This window comes from Quercus suber, unplaced genomic scaffold (genome assembly GCF_002906115.3).
Source record: "Quercus suber isolate HL8 unplaced genomic scaffold, Cork oak 2.0 scaffold_460, whole genome shotgun sequence".
Taxonomy (NCBI): domain Eukaryota; kingdom Viridiplantae; phylum Streptophyta; class Magnoliopsida; order Fagales; family Fagaceae; genus Quercus; species Quercus suber.
In genome coordinates this window covers 26,310-48,470 of record NW_027069911.1, presented here as the reverse complement: position 1 = coordinate 48,470, position 22,161 = coordinate 26,310, and the positions used below count along the sequence as shown (strand labels likewise).

Here is a 22,161-nt window from a genome sequence, read left to right as displayed (position 1 = left end):
CAGAACCAATAGTTTGAACTTTGAAAGGCTGAACTGACACAGCACCTACTCAATATAAGAGACATGCCATAAATTAGACCTAAAGTTCATTACTAGCCAAAGCCCAAAAATAAATCTGAAGATTCTGAACTGATTCCAAACCAAATGCTCGATCTGACCCATCAAAATCCTAGGTCCACATTAATGAAAATAATTCAGAATTAAAAAAAAAAAAAAAAAAAAAAAAAAAGATAGTTACAATATACTATTAATTCTATAATCTACAAGCCTCAAAAATACCCTTGCCCCCCTATGTTTAAGTAGAGACAAAACTAAAAGACAATCCGGTAAAAATACAATTCTAACTCCCACTAAAACATGACCAAAAAAATAAAACCACTCTTCTGTTGATTTTTAAATTGTTTTATTCCATTTAGAAATTAGATTCTCAAAATAAAAATTATATATATATATATATATGTAAAATAAAAACGCATGCATGTAATGAGGTTAGTTTTTATTTATAAATATATAAGCTGTATATGAGGGGTTTGGCTTACGTCCAGTAGTTTTTTAACTAGACATCTCATTTTGTTTTCATGAAAAACTACTATATTACCCACTAACTAATTAAACCTTTGGTGGAAATTAAAAAAAAATTTCATGTTGTTTGTGTCAAACATTGTCACCCTAAAATTATAGTAATATTTATAGTCCTATAGGATTGCAAGAAGCGCATACATAGATGGCAGTCCAGAGTATGGAAGTTTGAAAATTGTAAATGTCCATTTGTTTCAACAGTTATCCATAGAAATATCTTGAGTCCAGTTGCGAAGCATCCAATTTTTGATCATAGGTCGAGACATTCAAATTCTGTAACCTTTTATAGTGATGATATCTATGACAGGGTACCACCGACATGTACACAATCGGATTCCTTACCATATCAACCAAGAAATTGAAACCCATATGTAAGAATCTTCCTCTCCTGTTGAAACTCACCGTTTTTTTAAAGTTGAGATTTCATGGTAGGGTAAAATCTTGTCACACACTGTGCGTTACACTCACATTTTCAATTTATGAAAACACAGTGTGTGTAACAACCACCGCCCTTCATGATATTAATCTAAAAATATATACATGAAACACAAAAGAAGATAAGAGTATATATAAGAGGATTTGAGGAATAAACTTGTCCTAAGAATACTGAATGATTCTGTCTTGCTTATTAGAAGAAAAGGAACGAATAAAGCACCAAAAGATAGAGTAAATTAAAGTTATACGTGTATCTTGCACTCAAGCATCTCTCTCTTTCTTTCTCTAATCTTTTATTTATTCTCCTTTCTATTGTTAGAAATTTATATAGCCAACTTCAATCATAAACGCTACCTCAAATAAAACTGTAAGAAAGTTGTCACGTACCCTTTTCACTAACAATGTTATCAGTTCCAAAAAGACCAAATCGGATCATTAGCTCCCTTCATCCACACCCTCTTACCCTACAACAGGGCAAAGCATTTTGCTGCCATGCTTGTTTGATGGGATACAGTGTGGTCCGAGACGGCTATTGCTGCAAGGACTGCCGTTTCAACCTTGATCTTAAATGCGCTAATATAAAGCTCGCTAGTTACGAATTAACCAAAGTAAGGCTGACCATAGAAGAAGAAGAAGAAGAAGAAGAAGAGGGGGTTGAGTATTTTAGCCACAGACATCCATTACAACTTTATAAAAAAATTCCTAATGACCGTATTAAATGTTGCTTATGTAGAACATACTGCTCGGATCACGCCTATTGTTGCTTTGAATGTTCCTTCTTTCTCCATCCATCATGTTTCACGCGAAAGTTGCCACGAGAGATGTGCTATCCCTTTCATCCAGTCCACTCTCTCACCCTGCAGGATAGGGTTGTCGCAAAGAAATGGTGGAGAAATAGATACGACATTTGCAATGCCTGTGGCAAGGATAGTATTCGTTACCTCATTTATGCTTGTGACCAATGCAGTTTTTGCTTGCACATAGATTGCAGTGATGAGATAACGCATGCCATAAAATTTGAAGGTCACCCTCACCTCATCTTTTTCAGGGACAATATAGAGAAAAAGAAACTTAAGTGCAGCTCTTGCAACTTCCATATCTGTGAATCATACGGGTTCACTTGTCTATATTGTGATCTCAATCTCCATCTTACCTGTGGTCCCTTACCATATATTATTACACATAAATGTCATATCAACCCCCTCGTCCTTACAAATTCACCTGTTCAAGAGGAAGAAGAAGAAGAGAGAAACAAATTTTATTGTAATGCTTGTGATGAAGAAAGAGATCCACAATTACCCGTTTATTTTTCTGCAAAATCTCGTTTTGTTGCTGAAATCAAATGCGTCTTCTCTAAGGTACCTGCATACCTTTTTTTTTTTAATGGATTGGTGCCTATATAAACTAATAAAATATTAAGTTTTTAGCTTTCTAAGCTAGAGCGTTTAGTTTTATTTTAAAACGTTTGAGCCAATCCTTAATTTATAAGTTCTTTATACTAGTAAGGAAAAAAAAGAAGAAATTATAGAAGTTTTCACAGGGAAAGTCGCATCAGATTTAATCCCAAGCTTAAAAGAAATACTAGAACCTCTAAGGTAAAGACAAAACGTAATCAATGATGTCTCTGTTGTTCTTTTTTTTTGTTAGTATTACACTATTACAGTATCATACAATTTGTTATAGATGGTAGCCCACAAATCAGTTATTTAATTAATGTAAATCTTCGTGTGGCAATTAATTTCTTTTTCATTTTTAGTTGGGTGGGGGAAGGTTGGACTATGTATGTATGTATGTATGTGAAAGAATGGTATAGAATCTATTGATTTGTGCCACTCAAGTTCAATTTTGGGCTTGGTTGGTGGTCGTGGTGCGTCTGATAATTTTGCACCATGACTTCCTCCAATGAACATTTTACAACTGTTTCATACTCTTAATTCATTCTTTGGGTGGCTTCTAGGTAATATCATTACTAAAGGGAGAGTACGAAGATGTGGAGTTATGTAATGTTCTTGGATTGTCTGGTAAGTTGATTAGCAGAAATACAGAAAAAGAGATGCTGCAAAATATATTTGAACAACTCAAGCTAAAATCAACCTTGTCTCGTTTTTTTGAATCTTCAAGTCAAGATGTGATGAAGGAATTAAGCTGTGTTTTCATGGCTATGAAAACACTCACCACTGAAGAGGATGACCATTATGAAGAAAGCCGATACTTGGAAGATTTATTGCTTCCTGACATGGCTTACACACAATTCATGAAGTTTCTTGATCGTGGCAAAGGGATTCATGAACCATTGGAGACTCTAGAAGAAGTTGTCAATGTTGGAGCTTACATGGTTTCTCAGGTTGTCAATGTTGGAGATTACATGGTTCCAATGAGGTTGGCTCCTATCCTTAAGCACTTGCTTTCCAAACACGATGATATTAGTGCCAAGTCCACGTTAAGCCCAATAGCAAAACTATATCTCATTAACATTTTATGTGAGTGTATATATAGCATGACAAACACTAGGGTTGTGGATATCACAAAAGATTTGCTTCTCAAGTGGTGGACAATCTTCAAAATGTTGCAATTTGCAACATTTGAAATTCAATTTGCCTTCGATCATTTGAAGAGAGTCGTTAATGCTTACTTTGGTCTCTATGTTATAAAGCAAGTGGAGAACTCTCTTGATAACATTGATAGAGATCTTGCAAAGCTGCATAAAGATATAGAGGCACTTGAAAAGAAACGTGGGTACATAAAATCTGGAAAATCTACAAAATCCAGCATAATTGAGGAATGCTTGAGAGAGGCTTCAGTTATGAAGCACAGTAGAGCGAGTGGTGGACTACTAAGGATTTTACCATAGGGATTTAATAATCTAGCAAGTTGTAAATTTATGTTCTCCTTACTCCTTAGTCAAGAACGTATATACAACTATACAAGTTTAAAGACGTAACTTTTTCCTTTCTTTAATATATATATATAAATAATTTCAATTTCTGGAGGGGGTGGGATTTAAACCCTCGACATTTTCATTGAAAACATCAAGAAATGCCAATTGAGTTATAAGACTCTTGGCAATATGTATTTAACTCTTTTTTTTCTTTTTTCCCCCTTGATATAGAAAGAAACAAGATACACACTTCCTATTTGGATTATTACAGTTTAGCTCCCCTTCTGAGCACGCATGGAGATCATACTATACAAAACAAATAAAATAGTTCTTGAGACATTTCATGTCTTACAAATTCTAGTCTATTTACTGGAATTGCTACCAAAATCCAAAATTACACCACATAGCATCTGATACTTTCCACATCCATCTTATGACAGTTCAAATAGTTCTCAACTAATTGCAAACATAATTTATTCAGCAAAAAATAAATAAATAAATAAAAAATTGCATGCCTAGGTGCCGCAGGCTCTTTGTTCAAATGTGCAAGAGCATCAGGTGTTTACTTATTTGTCTCTTCACAATTTGGAAAAGAGTATGCACACCATTCAGCAGCCCTTATTTTCAGGAATCAAAAGACCATGCCCACAATTTAGTAGCCCTTATTTCCGCGAATCCTAGATCTCATGTCAACCTGGAAAAAAGGGGAGAAAATATAGCAATAAAATCTCGCAACTCACAACTGATTTCATAATTATTAAAGAAAGAATATATCATGTTATAAAGAGAGCCATATAATTACTCACCTTCTCCACAATCATAGTATATACTATGGATTTATTACTCAACTCCAAAGATAATTGTGCAAACTGGAAAATCTCAGTAGTTGCCTCAGACACTTCCCCTGGTTTGTTAGTTGTTGGGTCTGGTGGGTTTCTTAGAGATGCTTACAGAGCAACCCATGAGCTTGGTAAACGGGCTCTTAAATACTCTTTTTGGTGTCCTCCTTTAGGCACTAATAATTGTAACTTTTTAAAAATCTTCTCCTAGAAGCTACTTTGTATTTCTTTTTACAGTTTAAAGATCAGATTTTTTTCAAGCCAACAACAACAACGGATTTAGGACAGTTTTATTCCAAACCAATTTGAAGAAATCTCCTCTAACCCATTGGCAATTCAGTAAGCTATCAATGTTTATTAAATCAAATGACTCATTAAACAGATCGTGTGACTTAATTACACGTGAATGATTGTTTGGGTCATCAAGTTGGGGGTAGGAGGAATTTCCCTCCAAGCCAATTTGGAAGTATACTCTGACCACTGATTTCTACTGTCTCCACTTGACCCAAGAACATAAATATCACCACTTGAATACTGTTTAGAAAAACATGTATTCTCTCTATTTCCAAATACTCTTATGGGTGGCCATCAGTAGTACCTAAGATTTTAAAGGGTGGAATTAATTGAGAGACTCCAGTAGCCTCTCATAAACGGAAAAGGTTTAGTTCGTGGTGCAAAGGATTCGCTAGGTCATGGTGTTAAGAGGCTTGTAAAACAAGCTGCCAAAGATCCTATGTGAGAACTCAATTCTCTTGATGTAAATGAGCCTTTTACTAGAAATTTTGATATTGGTATCAAAGCCTTTAGGCTTGTTTTCACCTTGAAATTGCTATGCTTTGACTACTGATGTAAAAGGTAATTTTACAGCATGCTTTGTGTTGAAATGGAAATAATTTTCAATTTTCAGAATTTCTATTCTCAATAATGGCAGCCCTCAAGGTTTTTTTTGAGTTTTCAAGAGGAATATGTCAAGGGAATCCTTAATTCTCTCCTCTTCATTCTAATTATGAAGGCACTTAGCAATATGGTTGGGAGGGCAATGAGGAAGGCCATATGATGGGGTTCAAAGTCCAGGGGAGTAATGCTGATGCCTTGTCTATATCTCATTCTCTCTTTGCAGATGACAAATAATCTTTTGGGTGGTAGAGATGGAGCAAATAATAATGTTGAGAGCAATTTTGATGTTCTTTAAGCTGGTGATGAGATTAAAAGAAAACCTAAGCACGAGTGAGCTTGTGCAAGTAGGATCTGTGATTGATGATGAGAGATTAAGGATGACATTAGGATGTAGGGTTGGTTCATTACCCATGACTTGGGACTACCTTGGGGACCTCATTTTACACCAAGTTTAATATGGAAAGGAATGGTATCGTTAAAAAAATGGAGTGAGGGATGGCTTGGTGGAAAGGATTATATCGGATACTCCGAATTCTTTGTTTTGTTGGAAGGGTGTTTGGAAACCAAAGGTTCCTATGCGAGTGGCTATCTTTTTGTGGACAGTTGCTCATGATCGGATTGTCACTTTGGATAATCTCATGCTTAGGGGTCACTCTCTAGAAAATCGGTGTTGCATGTGTTGTTGTGATGGGGAGTCGGTGGACCACCTTCTTCTTCATTGTCCTATTACATATACCTTATGGACTTTTATGCATCATGCTTTTGGTATACATTGGGTTATGCCACAATCAGTGGCGGGATTGTTATTTTGTTGGCATCAATGGCTTGGGAAGTATAATTCGAAAATTTGGAATTTGATTCCAGGTTGCTTAATGTGGATTGTTTGGTTGGAAAAAATCGTCGTTCCTTTGAGGACACTGATAAGATGTTGGATGAGCTAAAGGTTTTATGCCAACACAATCTTTCTGAGTGGTCTCATTGTTGGGGTTTTAATGATTATTCTTCTCTATCTGAGTTTATGTTTTCTCTTAGATTAGTTTCCTGATTTCCCTCTTTTTTGCTGTTTGTTTTATCTTTTTCTTCTTGTTCATCATCATGAACAACTTGTACTCTTCATTATTTTTTTCATTAATAATAGTTCACTGATTACCTATCAAAAAAAGGGGACCAACCCACACTTATCAAAATTACATTGTCTAACTTTCCTATATGTTTTACATCCCTCTTCATTATGCCCAATAACATGGCTAATAGGTAGAAGAAGCTTCAATGGTATTTTCATAGATGATGATTAGAAGTTACATAAAAGAATTGTGAACTTTTGTCTTGGGATGACCACATGGAAGATGCCATTGGTAGAAATATTGAGTTAAGTTTGTTAGAGTGGAATATTGATTTCAATTTCACCTTTACTGTTGATAATGCTAGTTCAAATAGCACCACCAATCAAGAGATATAGATCATTTCTTGGCATCAATGGAATGGATAGAGCACTATATTAATGTAGCTTAAAGACTACTACCTAGGCCGATCTTAAATCATCATTCAATCCTCCAGGATTGTTGGGGTTTCAGGAAAGGAAGAACCCTATTTTGAATTGAGATTATGTGGATCCAAGCCCCAGGTTTTACTAATCAAGTGAGGGAGTAATGGGAACAGCTAGCTGAATTCCATCAAAAAAGTTATTGCATTTGAAGGAAAACTTCAAGAAATGGAACAAAAAGAGATTTAGGGACATTAGGTTTTAATAAATGAAGGGCATTGACTGAGCTGTCAAAACGGGAAGCAAAGGAGTAGGGCCCATCAGAGGAGGAGGGGATGAGTGCAGATGACTTGAAGGAGATAGAAAAACTCACTCTAATGGAGGAAACGAGCTGGAGACAAAAATCAGGGGTTTTATGGTTAACAGAGGGGGACAGAAACACAATTTTTTCATAGGATGGCAAACTCCCACAGGAGTTCAAATTTGTTGACAGAGGAGGATGATGTTAAAGACTCAAAAATGGGAATTATCAGTTTTTATAGGAACCTCTATTAGTACTCTATCAATTGGAAACCAAAAATGGATGGAATTGAATCTGCAATTCTTTAGGAGGGGCATGGAGCATTGTTGGAAAGACAATTTAAGGAGGGAGAAGTACGCAAGGCTCTGAGCCCAGATAGTTTCACTATAGAACACTAGCAACGATGTTGGGATGTGATAAAGGTGGATGTGGTGAGATTTCTACAAGAATTCCATATGTTAGGTACATTTAGAGGAGTCTTAAACTAACAAAGTAAAACCCAAAAAGATAAAATAAAGTCTTAATACCATTGGAAATTCTAGAATAGTCTAATACCAGATACAATTTTAGAAATAACTTTTCATAAATTTTCAGATCTGCCCCTGCACATAGAAGGAAACAAGTACAACTCTTATACTTATGATCCATTTGATTGGCCTAATTCATGCAAGATTCTTTAAGCCATCATTCAAATTTTGATATGCCATCCTAAGTTCTTGCATCCAGGACTAGAAAAATTAACTTATCAAGCTAGTAGATTTTCAATAACCAAGATACAGGAAAGAGAATGCAGGCATGTGAAAAGAGATACAAGAGTATTGACTACAGGTTCAGAATCGATCATTTAAGGAATGTGCTGGAGAGAAGAGCCCGGCAATTTCAACGGAGTGTGTGGGACTTAGGGAAACGTATTTATTTTGCAAGAGAGGCCAGGCATGTTATCTTCTCTTCATTCTTAATACTTTATTTTTTTTTTCTTGTATCTCTTTTCACATGCCTGCATTCTCTTTCCTGTATCTTGGTTATTGAAAATCTACTAGCTTGATAAGTTAATTTTTCTAGTCCTGGATGCAAGAACTTAGGATGGCATATCAAAATTTGAATGATGGCTTAAAGAATCTTGCATGAATTAGGCCAATCAAATGGATCATAAGTATAAGAGTTGTACTTGTTTCCTTCTATGTGCAGGGGCAGATCTGAAAATTTATGAAAAGTTATTTCTAAAATTGTATCTGGTATTAGACTATTCTAGAATTTCCAATGGTATTAAGACTTTATTTTATCTTATTGGGTTTTACTTTGTTAGTTTAAGACTCCTCTAAATGTACCTAACATATGGAATTCTTGTAGAAATCTCACCACATCCACCTTTATCACATCCCAACATCGTTGCTAGTGTTCTATAGTGAAACTATCTGGGCTCAGAGCCTTGCGTACTTCTCCCTCCTTAAATTGTCTTTCCAACAATGCTCCATGCCCCTCCTAAAGAATTGCAGATTCAATTCCATCCACTTTTGGTTTCCAATTGATAGAGTACTAATAGAGGTTCCTATAAAAACCGATAATTCCCATTTTTGAGTCTTTAACATCATCCTCCTCTGTCAACAAATTTGAACTCCTATGGGAGTTTGCCATCCTATGAAAAAATTGTGTTTCTGTCCCCCTCTGTTAACCATAAAACCCCTGATTTTTGTCTCCAGCTCGTTTCCTCCATTAGAGTGAGTTTTTCTATCTCCTTCAAGTCATCTGCACTCATCCCCTCCTCCTCTGATGGGCCCTACTCCTTTGCTTCCAGTNAAAAAAAAAAACCAGCCCTCACCTCAGGCGTTTCTGGGTTAGTTTTCATTTTCACCCATTTTCTCGGCCTCCAATCACGGCTTCAGCAGCTTCAAAGCTTCGGACACATCAAAACTCTTCAAAGCTTCAGCAGATTTCTGAGTTGTTCGCCGGAATATTCACGTTATCTCTTTCCGGTCACTCCAGCGCTCATCGGTAAGCTTCGAATCTCGAATTTGGTTCCTCTCTTTAGTTACTCAAAAATCTTCTTTTGCTTTCCTTCGTTTTCTCCGTTACCAAACAGTTTACATCTTCTAATTTTATCTTTTCGGTAAGCATCGGTAATGCTTTGTTGAGTATGTTTGTGAGGTTTGGTGATCTGGGTAATGCTTGGTATGTGTTTGGGAAGATGGAGGAGAGGGATGTGTTTTCTTGAATGTGTTGGTGGGTGGTAAGCAAAAGCAGAGTTGGGTTTGAGTTAGATGTGGATGTGGTGAATGCATTGATTACCATGTATGTGAAATGTGAAGATGTAAACTGTTTGGTAACGGAGAAAACGAAGGAAAGCAAAAGAAGATTTTTGAGTAACTAAAGAGAGGAACCAAATTCGAGATTCGAAGCTTACCGATGAGCGCTGGAGTGACCGGAAAGAGATAACGTGAATATTCCGGCGAACAACTCAGAAATCTGCTGAAGCTTTGAAGAGTTTTGATGTGTCCGAAGCTTTGAAGCTGCTGAAGCCGTGATTGGAGGCCGAGAAAATGGGTGAAAATGAAAACTAACCCAGAAACGCCTGAGGTGAGGGCTGGTTTTTTTTTTTTTGGGATGGGCTGGATTGAGTAATTTGAGTTTGGGTATATTATATTTGGGTTAAATGGGTTGAATGGGTCCATCTAAAAAAAAAGGGTTGAATGATTTTTAAATTAAAACCCAATTATTATTAGGTTTAAATGAGTTGATATTATTATTAGGTTTAAATGAGTTGATGTTATTGTTCATTTAACTCAATTAATAATTAGGCGAGTTTGAGTTTAATTAAAGTGGACAAGTTTGAGTGAGCAAGTGAGTTTAGACTTATTTTGCCACTCCTAAATTAGAGAGAGAATAGCTTTGATGGAGGAATAAGTGGGTTGACTAAAACAACGTCGTTTTTGCAATTTGTAAATGCCAATTTAATTCCTCAAAATTCTTCTTTATTATTTTTACCGTACCTTCTTTAAGGCACCACTCCTCAATTAACTTCTTTTTTTTTTTTTTTTTTTTCATATTATCTTTGGTACATCATATATTTTCATACTTAGGTACTCTCTATTTACTTTGAAATTGAGATAGTCAATTTTAGAGTGAATGTCAAATTTTATAGAGAATTGACTTTAATTTTGCTTGATAAATTTTTCTACATAGGCATTAGATTTAAAGAAGATAATTGAGAGAAGAAGTTTTCTAGGGTTCTTACTTAAAAGAGAACCTTCAAGCTTCTCTCTCTTTGAATTTCTTGACAAACCTCATCTCTAGAATTGTCTCAGGACATATACAATTAATTGATAACTTCTTTCTCAAAAAAAAAAAAAAAAAATTGATAACTTCAATAATTATGACTCATGTGATTATAACTCTATTTAAATAAAACTAAAATAATCTTACACAGTTATCAAAAAATAAATATTTTACACTTTTTTATATACCTACGGTAAAACTTAGGTCTAAAAATATCAACATAACATATTCATTGTGTGTACTTAAATCTTTTTTTCTCTCCTAGAAAAATATCATCACACACACACACACACATATATATATATATATACTAGCCTCTGAACACGCGTTTACGTGTGTGCTCAAAGACTTTTCTAATTTTTTTTTTTTTTTTTTATGTAAAGATTAATAATTTGCATCTATTATAATTTAGATTTTTTTTTTTCAAAAAATTAAAAGGATAAACTTTAAAGATAAGCAATAATTGTAATTTCTTTTTGAAGGAAAAAAAAATCCTAAATTTTAGGAATTTTCTTTTTCGAATACAAAATGAAATTTGTTATTTGATATTTATGACCCTATTTCTAAATGAAACTATCCTTATTAATGAGGGTAGTTTTGAACCACATAAAAGTCAAGTTGAAAGAGGAGAATCCTATTATATATAATATAGATATATATATATATATATATCTAATTTTATGTCATGTGCCAAATCAATTTCTTACCCCCTTCCTCTAGCTAGTTTTAGAACAGGTCCACTTGGGCCTCTGTTTGTAGAATTAGCTTGTAAGATAGTTGTAAAACACGCCTGCCTGAGCCTCTGTTTGTATTTTGTACTTTTCTGTTTATAAAATAATATCAAGTTTCTTTCTTTTTTGTTGAATCTTCTACTTTGAATCTTTTACTTTTATGCAATGTTTGCCTTTTTTTTTTTCTTTTTTTGATGTGTCACTGCCAACCTTTTGTAGAATGACTACTTAGGAACGATCGCCCGTTGCGCCTGCTAGTGCACAATCCTTCCCACAGACGGCCAATTGTAGGGACTCCATTTTAAAAAAGTTCCCCAACAATACATTTTTAGAGAATGGATCGAAGTGTTAGGCCCTAACAGACTAACAACGGAATACAAATCACTCCTTAACAACGGAATACAAATCACTTCCTTCTCCCTGAAGGGGAGTAAGCCCAGTTTACAACTAACGTTAGCTCCTCGGCCCCCGTCCGAGGAGGCCCTTCCCCCCCAAAACCAACACTACCTCCTTCCTTAATCTTGCTTCTTCTTCTTCTGTTATCATCCATTGGCTTCCGCTCTGACCCTCTGTCCCATCAGAGGTCTTATCCGTATTCAAGTGGCTCACCATGATCGATGTTGCCCTGCCAAGCAGTTACATCCTATTAATACGGCCAGGGGGTTAGGTGAGCGCATTCAATACGAAGGTGACTGCTCACCTAAGGCTTGCTCCTTCGCCGTGCTCCTGTCGCCGCCGTGCACTGGTCCTCTCCTCCTCGATATTAAGGATTCCTTTGGTGGGGTGGCCTCGTGTTTTTCCGAGGTCTCGGACACCCGAGGACACGGTCATCTCGGATATTCTCATCAGAGGTTGGTCTTCGCGCTTTCATCCTCAGATCCATCTAGCATCCTCGGCGTGGGCCATTTGGCCTGGTTTGGAGTGGGCCAAGGCTACCCATTTTCTGGCCCCACATATTGCATTACAATAACAAAAATTAAGTTAAGAAGTAAAATATTTTTTTTCCTATAATAAAATTCTCAAGCATGAAAATTTTGCATTTTCTTCAAAAGAATATTCTTACAAGGCTTTTAAAGAGTTAAAAATAATAATGATAACCATATTTTGTTTAAGTATGAATTATAAAATGCATCTGATGACCATATTTATTTTTCTTTTACAAATAGCCTAATGAATTCTAATTTACCGTTTATTTTTCATATAATTTAAATTTTTTGAAAAAATTTACAAACATATAAAATTGTAATGACTCAAGAAAAAATGTTAACCATATTTGCGCTTATAATCCAAAAGGACGATCTCATTAGGGCTCACTTTTTGGGGTGGTGTCTTCGAGCCCACGCAGGTTACTAGGCTGACTTTAATACCATTTGTAATCACCTAAGGCTAAACATTAGCCACATCTACTCTTATACCCCAAAAAGATAAATATAGTCACAATTAAGACTGTTTGTAGCTGTTAATAAATTTCATATCACTAAAGTAGATACCAATGTGAAACTCAAGACACACCCAAATAACATACATCAGCTTAGGGCATCACAAAAATAATAATAAATTTTAGAATATAATATTCAACTAAAAACTTCATAAACATAAGCATNTATGTCATGTGCCAAATCAATTTCTTAATTTTGATGCAAGTATTTTATCACTCATTGCAATAATTGAGAGTTTTGTTATTTTTATATTAAATGTGACATCACTTTCAATAAGAATCTAAAAAAAAAAAAACTTTCAATAAGAATTATTTCTTTGTTAAATATAATAATTCTATAACATACTGAAATTTTAGTTTTAAAATTTTTTATTTATTTTAAAGAATATTATCATTTGAGTAAGATAATTCAAGAATAGAATTATTCAAAAACTATAATTAAAAATATTAAACCTTAATTTATTGCATTACAATAACAAAAATTAAGTTAAGAAGTAAAATATTTTTTTTCCTATAATAAAATTCTCAAGCATGAAAATTTTGCATTTTCTTCAAAAGAATATTCTTACAAGGCTTTTAAAGAGTTAAAAATAATAATGATAACCATATTTTGTTTAAGTATGAATTATAAAATGCATCTGATGACCATATTTATTTTTCTTTTACAAATAGCCTAATGAATTAAACCATAAACATAAACATTAATATATAATATGCTATTTTTATTCAAACAAAAACAATATATATATATATATATATGAAATTTTTTTCATGCAAATTAGTCAATTTATTAGACTGTTTACACCTTTGCTCCTTTATTTTAATATATAAATTGATTTAAAACTATATACGAGACATTGTTAATTCATATTTTTATACTAAGAATAATAATATTAAGAAGAGCATATAGTTAGCATAAAACCACTTATAATTTTAGATATGATGATAGATGTAAGTTGGCAACCATATCATGTGTTATTATAGCACTTTTCGTCAAAATTAACAAAATTTGTCAAATGAAATGAAAATCATTGGATTCTAAAAAAATTTGTCAAATATGTTATTCAGCATGACACCAAATAATAATAATAATAAAGAGTAATACTGCCATTTAGTTCACAATAGTGTTTTGTCAAAAAAAAAAAAAGTTTGCAATAGTGGATATTAACAGTGGACCAATAAAAAGTAATGAAAAATACCAAGGCTTTTGGGGTCATCTTCAAAAAGTTAAGCCATAAATGCTTTATTTTTAGTAATGTATCTTATTAGTGAAAATTTATTAATGCGTTGGAATTATCTTAAGATATTATTATCTAGGCAAATAACATAGATGGGTAACGGTTTATAGTTTGTCAATAGTTTATAGTTATCCAGAAGTTCATCGGCTTTCATGCTTTGAGACTAATACTTTGAACAAACACAGTTGCATAGTAGTTTACAGTTTGTTTTCTTCTTAGGCAAAGCTTACAATATTTTTGGAAAATATAGATCAATACTTTGGTGTCATCCTACAATAGTAGTCATAGGGCAATAAATGTTAGTTTCGAGGGAGTTTAGGCATAGACAAATATATATGTTTTTTTTAATCTAAGATAGAATTATACTGTTCTAGTCTAATTTAAGTGTATATGTGTGTTGAACTCTTTCTTAAAGACTTAAATCTTGGCCCTTGCCCCTCCACCTCCCAAGAACTTGTACTTATGGAGTAACCATTATGCAAAATGTTACAATTAAAATGTTATTTTTATGTTCAAAACAAATGAGGAAAAAGTATAATCGGCCTAATAAGTTTAAATGTTGACATTTGAATTTTTATGTTTTCTTATTCTTATTTTAAATCATGACAAATCTATTTGTGGGCTGAAAATAAAAACATATATACATGGTTATGTTTATGTGTGTATATATATATATATATTTTCTTTTTGCATTACATTAGAAAATAATAATTCATATTATATACTCATAATCCTTCTATATTTGTAAACTATGTATAGAAACAACCATTAAGTTGAAATTTATTAGGCTATTTATACAAAAAAATAAATTACATATTAGAAAATAAAAAACATTTAAGCACACTAATAGTGGTGTGTATGTTGTTTTTGGTTAGATGAGATTCTTAAGATTTGCAGCAAGATCGGGCTCTCTTCTTTTGGCAAAAAAAAAAAAAAAGATTGGGGGTCAACCTCAGATTGAACAAAAAGGATTCGGGATGCAATTTAAGTTCTTCTGATCTTGGGCCGCTTACTGTCTCTAGTTCTACCTAAGGCCTTGTCTCTATGGGCCCATTTTTAATCTAATTTCTCTTTATCTAGCCCAAAAAATAGAGATAGCATAATTTCCCATTTCAATTTATCTTTGATATCCTATATTCTTAAACTAGAATTCTCACTATTTACTTTGAAAGAAGATAGTCTATTTTATATTGAATGTCAAATTTATATATGATGAAATATTATTTACAATCTCATAGAAAATATGATAACTTATTATAAATGATATGAAATCATATTTACTTTCACTAGTGTTTGGTTCAAAGTGGTATTTTAGGATTCTCGAAGATTTCAAGCATCCCTAGGTATAGTTGCAAAAATCTCAAAGAAATATTTAAATTTTGGGAAAATTTGAATTCCCTTTTAAAATGATAGATATGGCTTGGGAATGTTCTATTTTCTTTGAAATGATAATTATACCCTGAATTAATACCCTTTAACTAACAATTTTTTTTTTTTGGGTAATTAGACAAGGGAGGGGGAATTTGAAGTCTAGATATTTCCTTTGAAAACATCAAAAAGTGTCAATTGAGTTACAAAACTTAAAAATATAATTTCTTCTAATGTACTATACTATTGTTCAATTTTTATTTATTATTATGGTTGTATTCACCTTATATGCTTTTTAATTACTTTTATTTTTATCCTTTATTTGAAATTTTTTTATTCTATAAAAAATGTAATATTGATTAATAAGGCATGTTTTGATAAATCATAAAAATCTGACANGGGCTTCTCTTCACACCTTTTGGTTAGCAGCAAAGTGGTACCTAGTCGATGAAGCAAAGATGGTTTATTAGAGAGAGAGAGAGAGAGAGAGAGCTCAACCTCAGATTGAACAAAAAGGATTCGGGATGCAATTTAAGTTCTTCTGATCTTGGGCCGCTTACTGTCTCTAGTTCTACCTAAGGCCTTGTCTCTATGGGCCCATTTTTAATCTAATTTCTCTTTATCTAGCCCAAAAAATAGAGATAGCATAATTTCCCATTTCAATTTATCTTTGATATCCTATATTCTTAAACTAGAATTCTCACTATTTACTTTGAAAGAAGATAGTCTATTTTATATTGAATGTCAAATTTATATATGATGAAATATTATTTACAATCTCATAGAAAATATGATAACTTATTATAAATGATATGAAATCATATTTACTTTCACTAGTGTTTGGTTCAAAAGTTTTGATAAATCATAAAAATATGACAAAATTATTTTGATCTTATAACACATATAAGATTAAAAAAAAAAAAAAAGTCTAACATAATAACATTAAAACCTATAAGATCAAAATAATTTTATTAATTTTTTAAATATTAGAAAATTGACAAAATTATTTTGATCTTGTATATGTTAATGTTATTATGTTAGACTATTGTTTTATAAAATTTGACTTATTCATGGTACATATTATTTTTTTACTATTTATTTGTAAAGAGACATAAAGTGATGAATATATAATACTCGGACAAAATGGGCTTTTGTCCTTTTCGGGCAAATTAATTAGCTTTATACCCTCCTTTCTCAAACTAAGTAAGGATTTGCCCCTCTTTTAAAACTCAATTTATGATAAATCGAGTTAGAAAAAAAAATTCTGAAGCCTTATAGTGGCGTTTTAATGAGTCTATAGTGACATTTTTAAGACTTATAGTGACGTTTTTTAACTTGACTTTAATAAAATCGAGTTATAGACAATTTTTTTACCTATAACTCGATTTCATTAAGGTCAAGTTAAAAAATGTCACTATAGGCTTCTTAAAACGTCATTATAGGTCTTAAAAGATGTCATTGAGGCACTTCACCAACTTCCTTGCAAGACTTAAGACATTTTTTCCTATTATCCTCCTCGCCACTGTCCTATACTGAAAAAAAAATTTCAGCTCCTTATTCACCGAACCCCTAGATAAATATGGAATCAACATTTAGAATGCGTGTAGCAACATATTATGCAAACAAAAGCATATGTTAACGACCCAAAATTAACTTTCTCAACATGAAAAATAGAATTGGAATTCCCACACACCGAATGCATGATCCACATACTCATACTGAACACGGGCCCAAAGAGGTATTGATTCATCAAGTGCAAGTGTATCATAATTCATACAACATTAACAATCTATTGTTGGACATTCCGGTATTATATGAAGAGTTGAAGACTATTATACATATAAACTATAAATTTGGTCGTGCATTTAACACCCATTGGGTGCATGTACAATTTACCAATGAAAAAAGAAAAAAAGAAAGAAAGAAACAAGCCAATAAATTTGTTCATGAAACTCTGCCAAATTACTAAATTAAAAGAAAATAACCATGAAAAGAGATCCCATATAGCAACAGAGGGCGAAAAGGATCAAAATGAAAACTTTTCCCTTGCTCCATTCATATCACATACAATCCAAACAACCATGTTTAAAAGTTTCAATTTTTTGTTCAAAAATAGACCCAAAAAAAAAAAAAAAAAAAAAAGGAACACAAATTCACACCTTCTCTTCCACAATTAAAAGAAAATAGTAATACATAAAAGACTAAAAAGTAACAATTAAAGTGGGCTCTCTGTAAACAACATAAAGATAAATAAACAATCAAGAACTAAAAAATAAAAAAAAAAATGAGAATCAAAGGACAGCTGAAAAGTAAATGGTAGATATTAGATTTTATAATAATGAAAATTGAGAGAAACCCATTGAAGAAAAATAGCAAAGTGGGGACGTGGTCGATGCAGCAAAAGTGTTGAAAGGCTTTGAGAGAGAATAGCTCAGATGAGAGAGGAATAAGCGGGTTGACTAAAATAGGCTTAGGCCGTCTCTCCTGTTTCTTTCTTCAATCTTCTTTCTGTTTTTCCTAGCCCGAGAGAAAATCTGAGAGCTTCATTCAAAAAATTTTCACACAATCAACAACAGTAACCAGATTTTTTTTTTCCTCCATTTTATTTGAGTGCATGTGATGTGCTCATGGTCATCACCTCATCAGAAAATTTCCATAGATTTTTTTGAGAGGTAAAAACTGATTTTTTTTTTTTTTTTTTTTGTAGGCATTCGGTTCTTCTTCTGCTTGATTTAGATTATAAAGTCTCACAATAATAGCCATCTGGTGTGAACTGAGGAGTCATTGCTATCAGAGCCATGGATGGTAGATGTATGAGTTTTATTTCATTGCAATTAAGAAGTTACTAGGAATTTTATTAATACATAGCCACTACTTGCTCCTTGTTAGCGTTGGTCAGTCTTAAGACTCATTGGCAAAACATAGTTTCGCATTAGTCAGCCTGTTTTTTGTTAGCCGATGGACAGATGTGTGTTTGGGTGGTCCCGCAATAGAGTTTCCCGAGAAGGTGGTCCTGATAACAAGGCTACCAGTGGTTAGTAATAGTTCCGCTAGTAATTATTAATTGCTTAGAAATAGGATAAATACGTTTATCATTTCATCATCTATTTGCTTGTTCACACTTAGGTTAGGCACACACTAATTAGAAACATGGACTATGATGATATAGATTATGATGAGGGTTATAGCATGAGATATGTGGGGGGTAAAAGCCCAAACATACTTATTGGGCTGTGGGCCCTGTCTTGAGGAGTACTGTACGTCCTAAGAGTAATAGCGGGTCGGGGCAGAATTCATCTGAATGCAGCCAACCCAGAAGTAAAGGAAGAGTAATGTCCAAAGAGATCACCTTTTGTCCGAAGAGTTTACACTCCTCGAACATAAATAGTCTTGACCCAGCTAACGAATAGAAGGTCCGAATGGACTCTCAGGCAATCCCAACGACAAAGATAAGCTCTGGGCATATCTGGGGATGATTAGAACGAGAAAATATCTTAAGCAAAAGCTGCCATCACCATATTAAATGCACTGCAGCTGCTTTTTTGGCCGCATTAATGTGGAGAAGACCCCTGAACAGTGTAATCTCAGCTACTACCACTCACGGAGGGGTAAAGAGAGTACCTGATGGGACATGCACTCAAGTGGATGCTTAGATGAAGAACAAGTGGACGATGAAGATGATAAAAAAGGGTGCTATATAAGCAAGAGAGGTCTCTGATAATAGGGATTGGAGAAAAAGGGGGGAGGAGAATTAGACAATTTTACTGTAGTTCCAAGAATTGTAATCACCTTACATTCAATAACATACCTCTTCGGACAGACATTTGTAAAAAAAAAATGAGCATGATCTTGTGTCAGTGAATCCTTAAACACTATAATTAACCTCTGTTTGATTCGTGCTCAACCCAGCTCTTTCGCCCACTCTCTACAAATTCATTGTCTTGGGTTCATTGGGCTCGTAACCCATCCCTCTTGGGCCTGGGCTGCCAAATTAGACCCTACAATTGGCGCCGTCTGTGGGAAGAGTTTGTGCAGGGGTGAAAACAATAGTGGAGGATGACTGAACGAGGCCAACAACAGGCAGAGTTAAGGGCATCCCAGCATGCGGACCCTTTCCTTAATTTGGAGCAGAGACAGGATCGTGAGGGCAGTGCACACACCGTGCATACTGGGCAAAGCCAGTCACGTGATGGGAGTTACATATCCTATGCACAAAAGAACCGGGATTTGCAGCTGGAGGTTGAAAAGTTAAAAAGAGAGCTGTGTCATGCAAAACGGAAACGGGTTCCTTCATATTACGATAAGGAGTCCGACGACCAACAGGATCCCACTTACCAACAAAGATCGCGAACGCCAGTCAGTGAGTCCTTTTCCTACCAGGAGGAGCGTCGTCATGAGAAGCAACCTCCGAGCCCACCACGTGGAGATATAGGGAACGATGCCATGAGTAAGGCCTTGAACCAAACTCTAGATCGCCTTTCACATGCAGGATTGAGGAAGCGAGACTCCCCCGGCGTTTTAACCAACCTGCGTTCACCATCTACAATGGTAAAACGGACCCAGTAGAACATGTCAGTCATTTTAATCAGCGAATGGCAGTCTACTCTAGGAACGAAGCTTTGATGTGCAAGGTCTTCCCCTCCAGCCTCGGACCGGTTGCGATGAGGTGGTTTGACAACATAAAGGAAGACTCCATCAGCTCCTTCAAAGAACTCACTCAAGCCTTTGGTTCGCGTGTTGTCACCTATCGAAGAGTGTCCAGGCCCTTGTCCTCCCTGCTATCCTTGAGCATGCAAGAGGGTGAGACTCTGAAGGCGTATTCGGACAGGTACTGGGAGATGTTTAACGATATGGAGGGCAACTTTGATGTGATGGCCCTCGACACGTTCAAGCTTAGCCTCCCCACTGACCATGGCTTGAGGACATCTTTGTCTGGCAAGCTAGTCACCAGCATGCGTCAGCTGATGGACCGCATCGAAAAGTATAAAAGAGTCGAAGAAGACCAGCAACAGGGGAAGGGCAAGGAAAAGGTTATCCCCCAAGAAAGAAGGGATTTCAGGTCGGATCGACTCAGCGGCAGTAAACCCCAGAGGGATTTTTCTGCGACGGGATCAACAAACCCTCAAACAGTCAACACTATATTCAAAGAGCCAGTACACCAAGTTTTGGAAAAGATTAAGGGCGAACCATTCTTCCAATGGCCGAATAAGATGGTGGGAAACCCCGAAAGGCACAATCATAATCTCTTCTGCCAGTATCATCAGGACCATGGGCATACCACGGAGGATTGCAGGAGCCTGTGGGACCACCTAGACCAACTGGTTCGGGATGGTAGATTAAAACACCTTCTGCACCACTCTAGTGGCCGAGAAAGTCAGACAAGCACAGAATCCCGAAGAAACGATCCATCCAAGCCTTCATTAGGAACTATCAATGTCGTCTTCGCCGCACCAGGAAGAACAGGATCCTTGCCCTCAAAGGTGATGTCAATTGCCCGTTCATCCATAACTGATGCCTGCCAAAACCTGAAGAGAGCTAAGGTAGCAGTGCAACTGGTCATAGGGTTCTCGGATGAAGATAAGATGGGGACCATCCAACCCTATGTCGACGCCTTAGTAATTACCCTCAGAATTGGGGGATATGACGTGAAGAGGGTGATGGTGGACCAGGGCAGTGCCGTGGAGATAATGTACCCCGATCTTTACAAGGGGCTGGGTTTAAAATCTCAGGACTTAACGTCATACAACTCTCCCCTCGTGAGTTTCGAGGGAAGAGCTGTCACCCCAAAAGGCCAGATACGCCTCCCTGTGCAAACCGGTTCTGAAGTGGTGGAGGTGGATTTCGTAGTTGTGGATGTGTATTCACCTTATACGGCAATCGTAGCCAGACCTTGGCTTCATGCACTAGAGGCTGTTTTCTCTACTCTGCATCAGAAAGTCAAATACCCGTCCGAAGGACAAGTTTATGAGATCCGAGGGGATCAGTCCATAGCCCGCCGATGCTTAGTGGCCGCCATTCAGCATGAACCCGAAGCCGAGCACCCGTCTAGGGAAGAGAAGGGTTTATAGCAATTAAAGCCTCGGGAACTGCCTGCCGAGAATCTAGAAGAAGGAGCTAGGTGCAAGGATCTGACAAAATTCACCATCGGAGACAACCCAAAAAAATTCTTTCAAGTCGGATCCGAGCTGCCTCTTCCAGAAAGGGAAGAGTTAGTAGAATTCCTCAGGAAAAACCTTGACGTATTTGCCTGGGACACCTATGAAGCCCCGGGGTTGACCCGGAATTCATTTGTCATCATCTGAGAGTAAACCCACTAGTAACCCCTAAGAAGTAGCCTCTTCGGCGCCCATTCAAGGAACACGCTGAGGCAGTAAGGGAAGAAGTAGCGAAGCTCAAACAAGTTGGAGCTATTAAGGAAGTTTTCTACCCTGAGTGGCTAGCGAATACAGTGGTAGTGAAGAAAAAGAATGGGAAGTGACGAGTGTGCGTGGACTTCACCGATTTAAACAAGGTTTGCCCTAAAGATCCATTCCCAATGCCAAAGATCGATCAGCTAGTGGATGCCACGGTCAGCCATCCTCGGATGAGCTTCCTAGATGCCTTCCAAGGCTACCACCAAATACCCTTAGTCTTGGACGACCAGGAAAAGACCGCTTTCGTCACCCCTATTGGTAACTACCACTATAAGGTAATGCCATTTG

At 35.5% G+C, this 22,161-nt stretch overlaps 2 protein-coding genes across 2 annotated transcripts; both read left to right on the top strand.

Annotated features, from left to right (window-relative positions):
• Nucleotides 1-1,835: 1,835 nt before the first annotated feature.
• Nucleotides 1,836-3,865, top strand: LOC136062857 (uncharacterized). Its single transcript, XM_065762496.1, has 2 exons — nt 1,836-2,372; nt 2,972-3,865. Exons 1-2 carry the CDS (start codon nt 1,836-1,838, stop codon nt 3,863-3,865), a joined length of 1,431 nt encoding a protein of 476 aa, XP_065618568.1.
• Nucleotides 3,866-20,052: 16,187 nt separating this feature from the next.
• LOC111997137 (uncharacterized) lies at nt 20,053-21,528 on the top strand. Its single transcript, XM_065762495.1, has one exon. The coding sequence runs from the start codon at nt 20,053-20,055 to the stop codon at nt 21,526-21,528; it is 1,476 nt and encodes a 491-aa protein (XP_065618567.1).
• The last annotated feature ends 633 nt before the right edge of the window (nt 21,529-22,161 follow it).

Bases quoted from the DNA above. Each gene is read 5' to 3' on its own strand.
- LOC111997137 (XM_065762495.1), top strand. From the start codon at position 20,053: ATGGCAGTCTACTCTAGGAACGAAGCTTTGATGTGCAAGGTCTTCCCC.
- LOC136062857 (XM_065762496.1), top strand. From the start codon at position 1,836: ATGTGCTATCCCTTTCATCCAGTCCACTCTCTCACCCTGCAGGATAGG. The intron at 2,373-2,971 runs GTACCTGCATAC...GGTGGCTTCTAG, and splicing joins TCAAATGCGTCTTCTCTAAG to GTAATATCATTACTAAAGGG.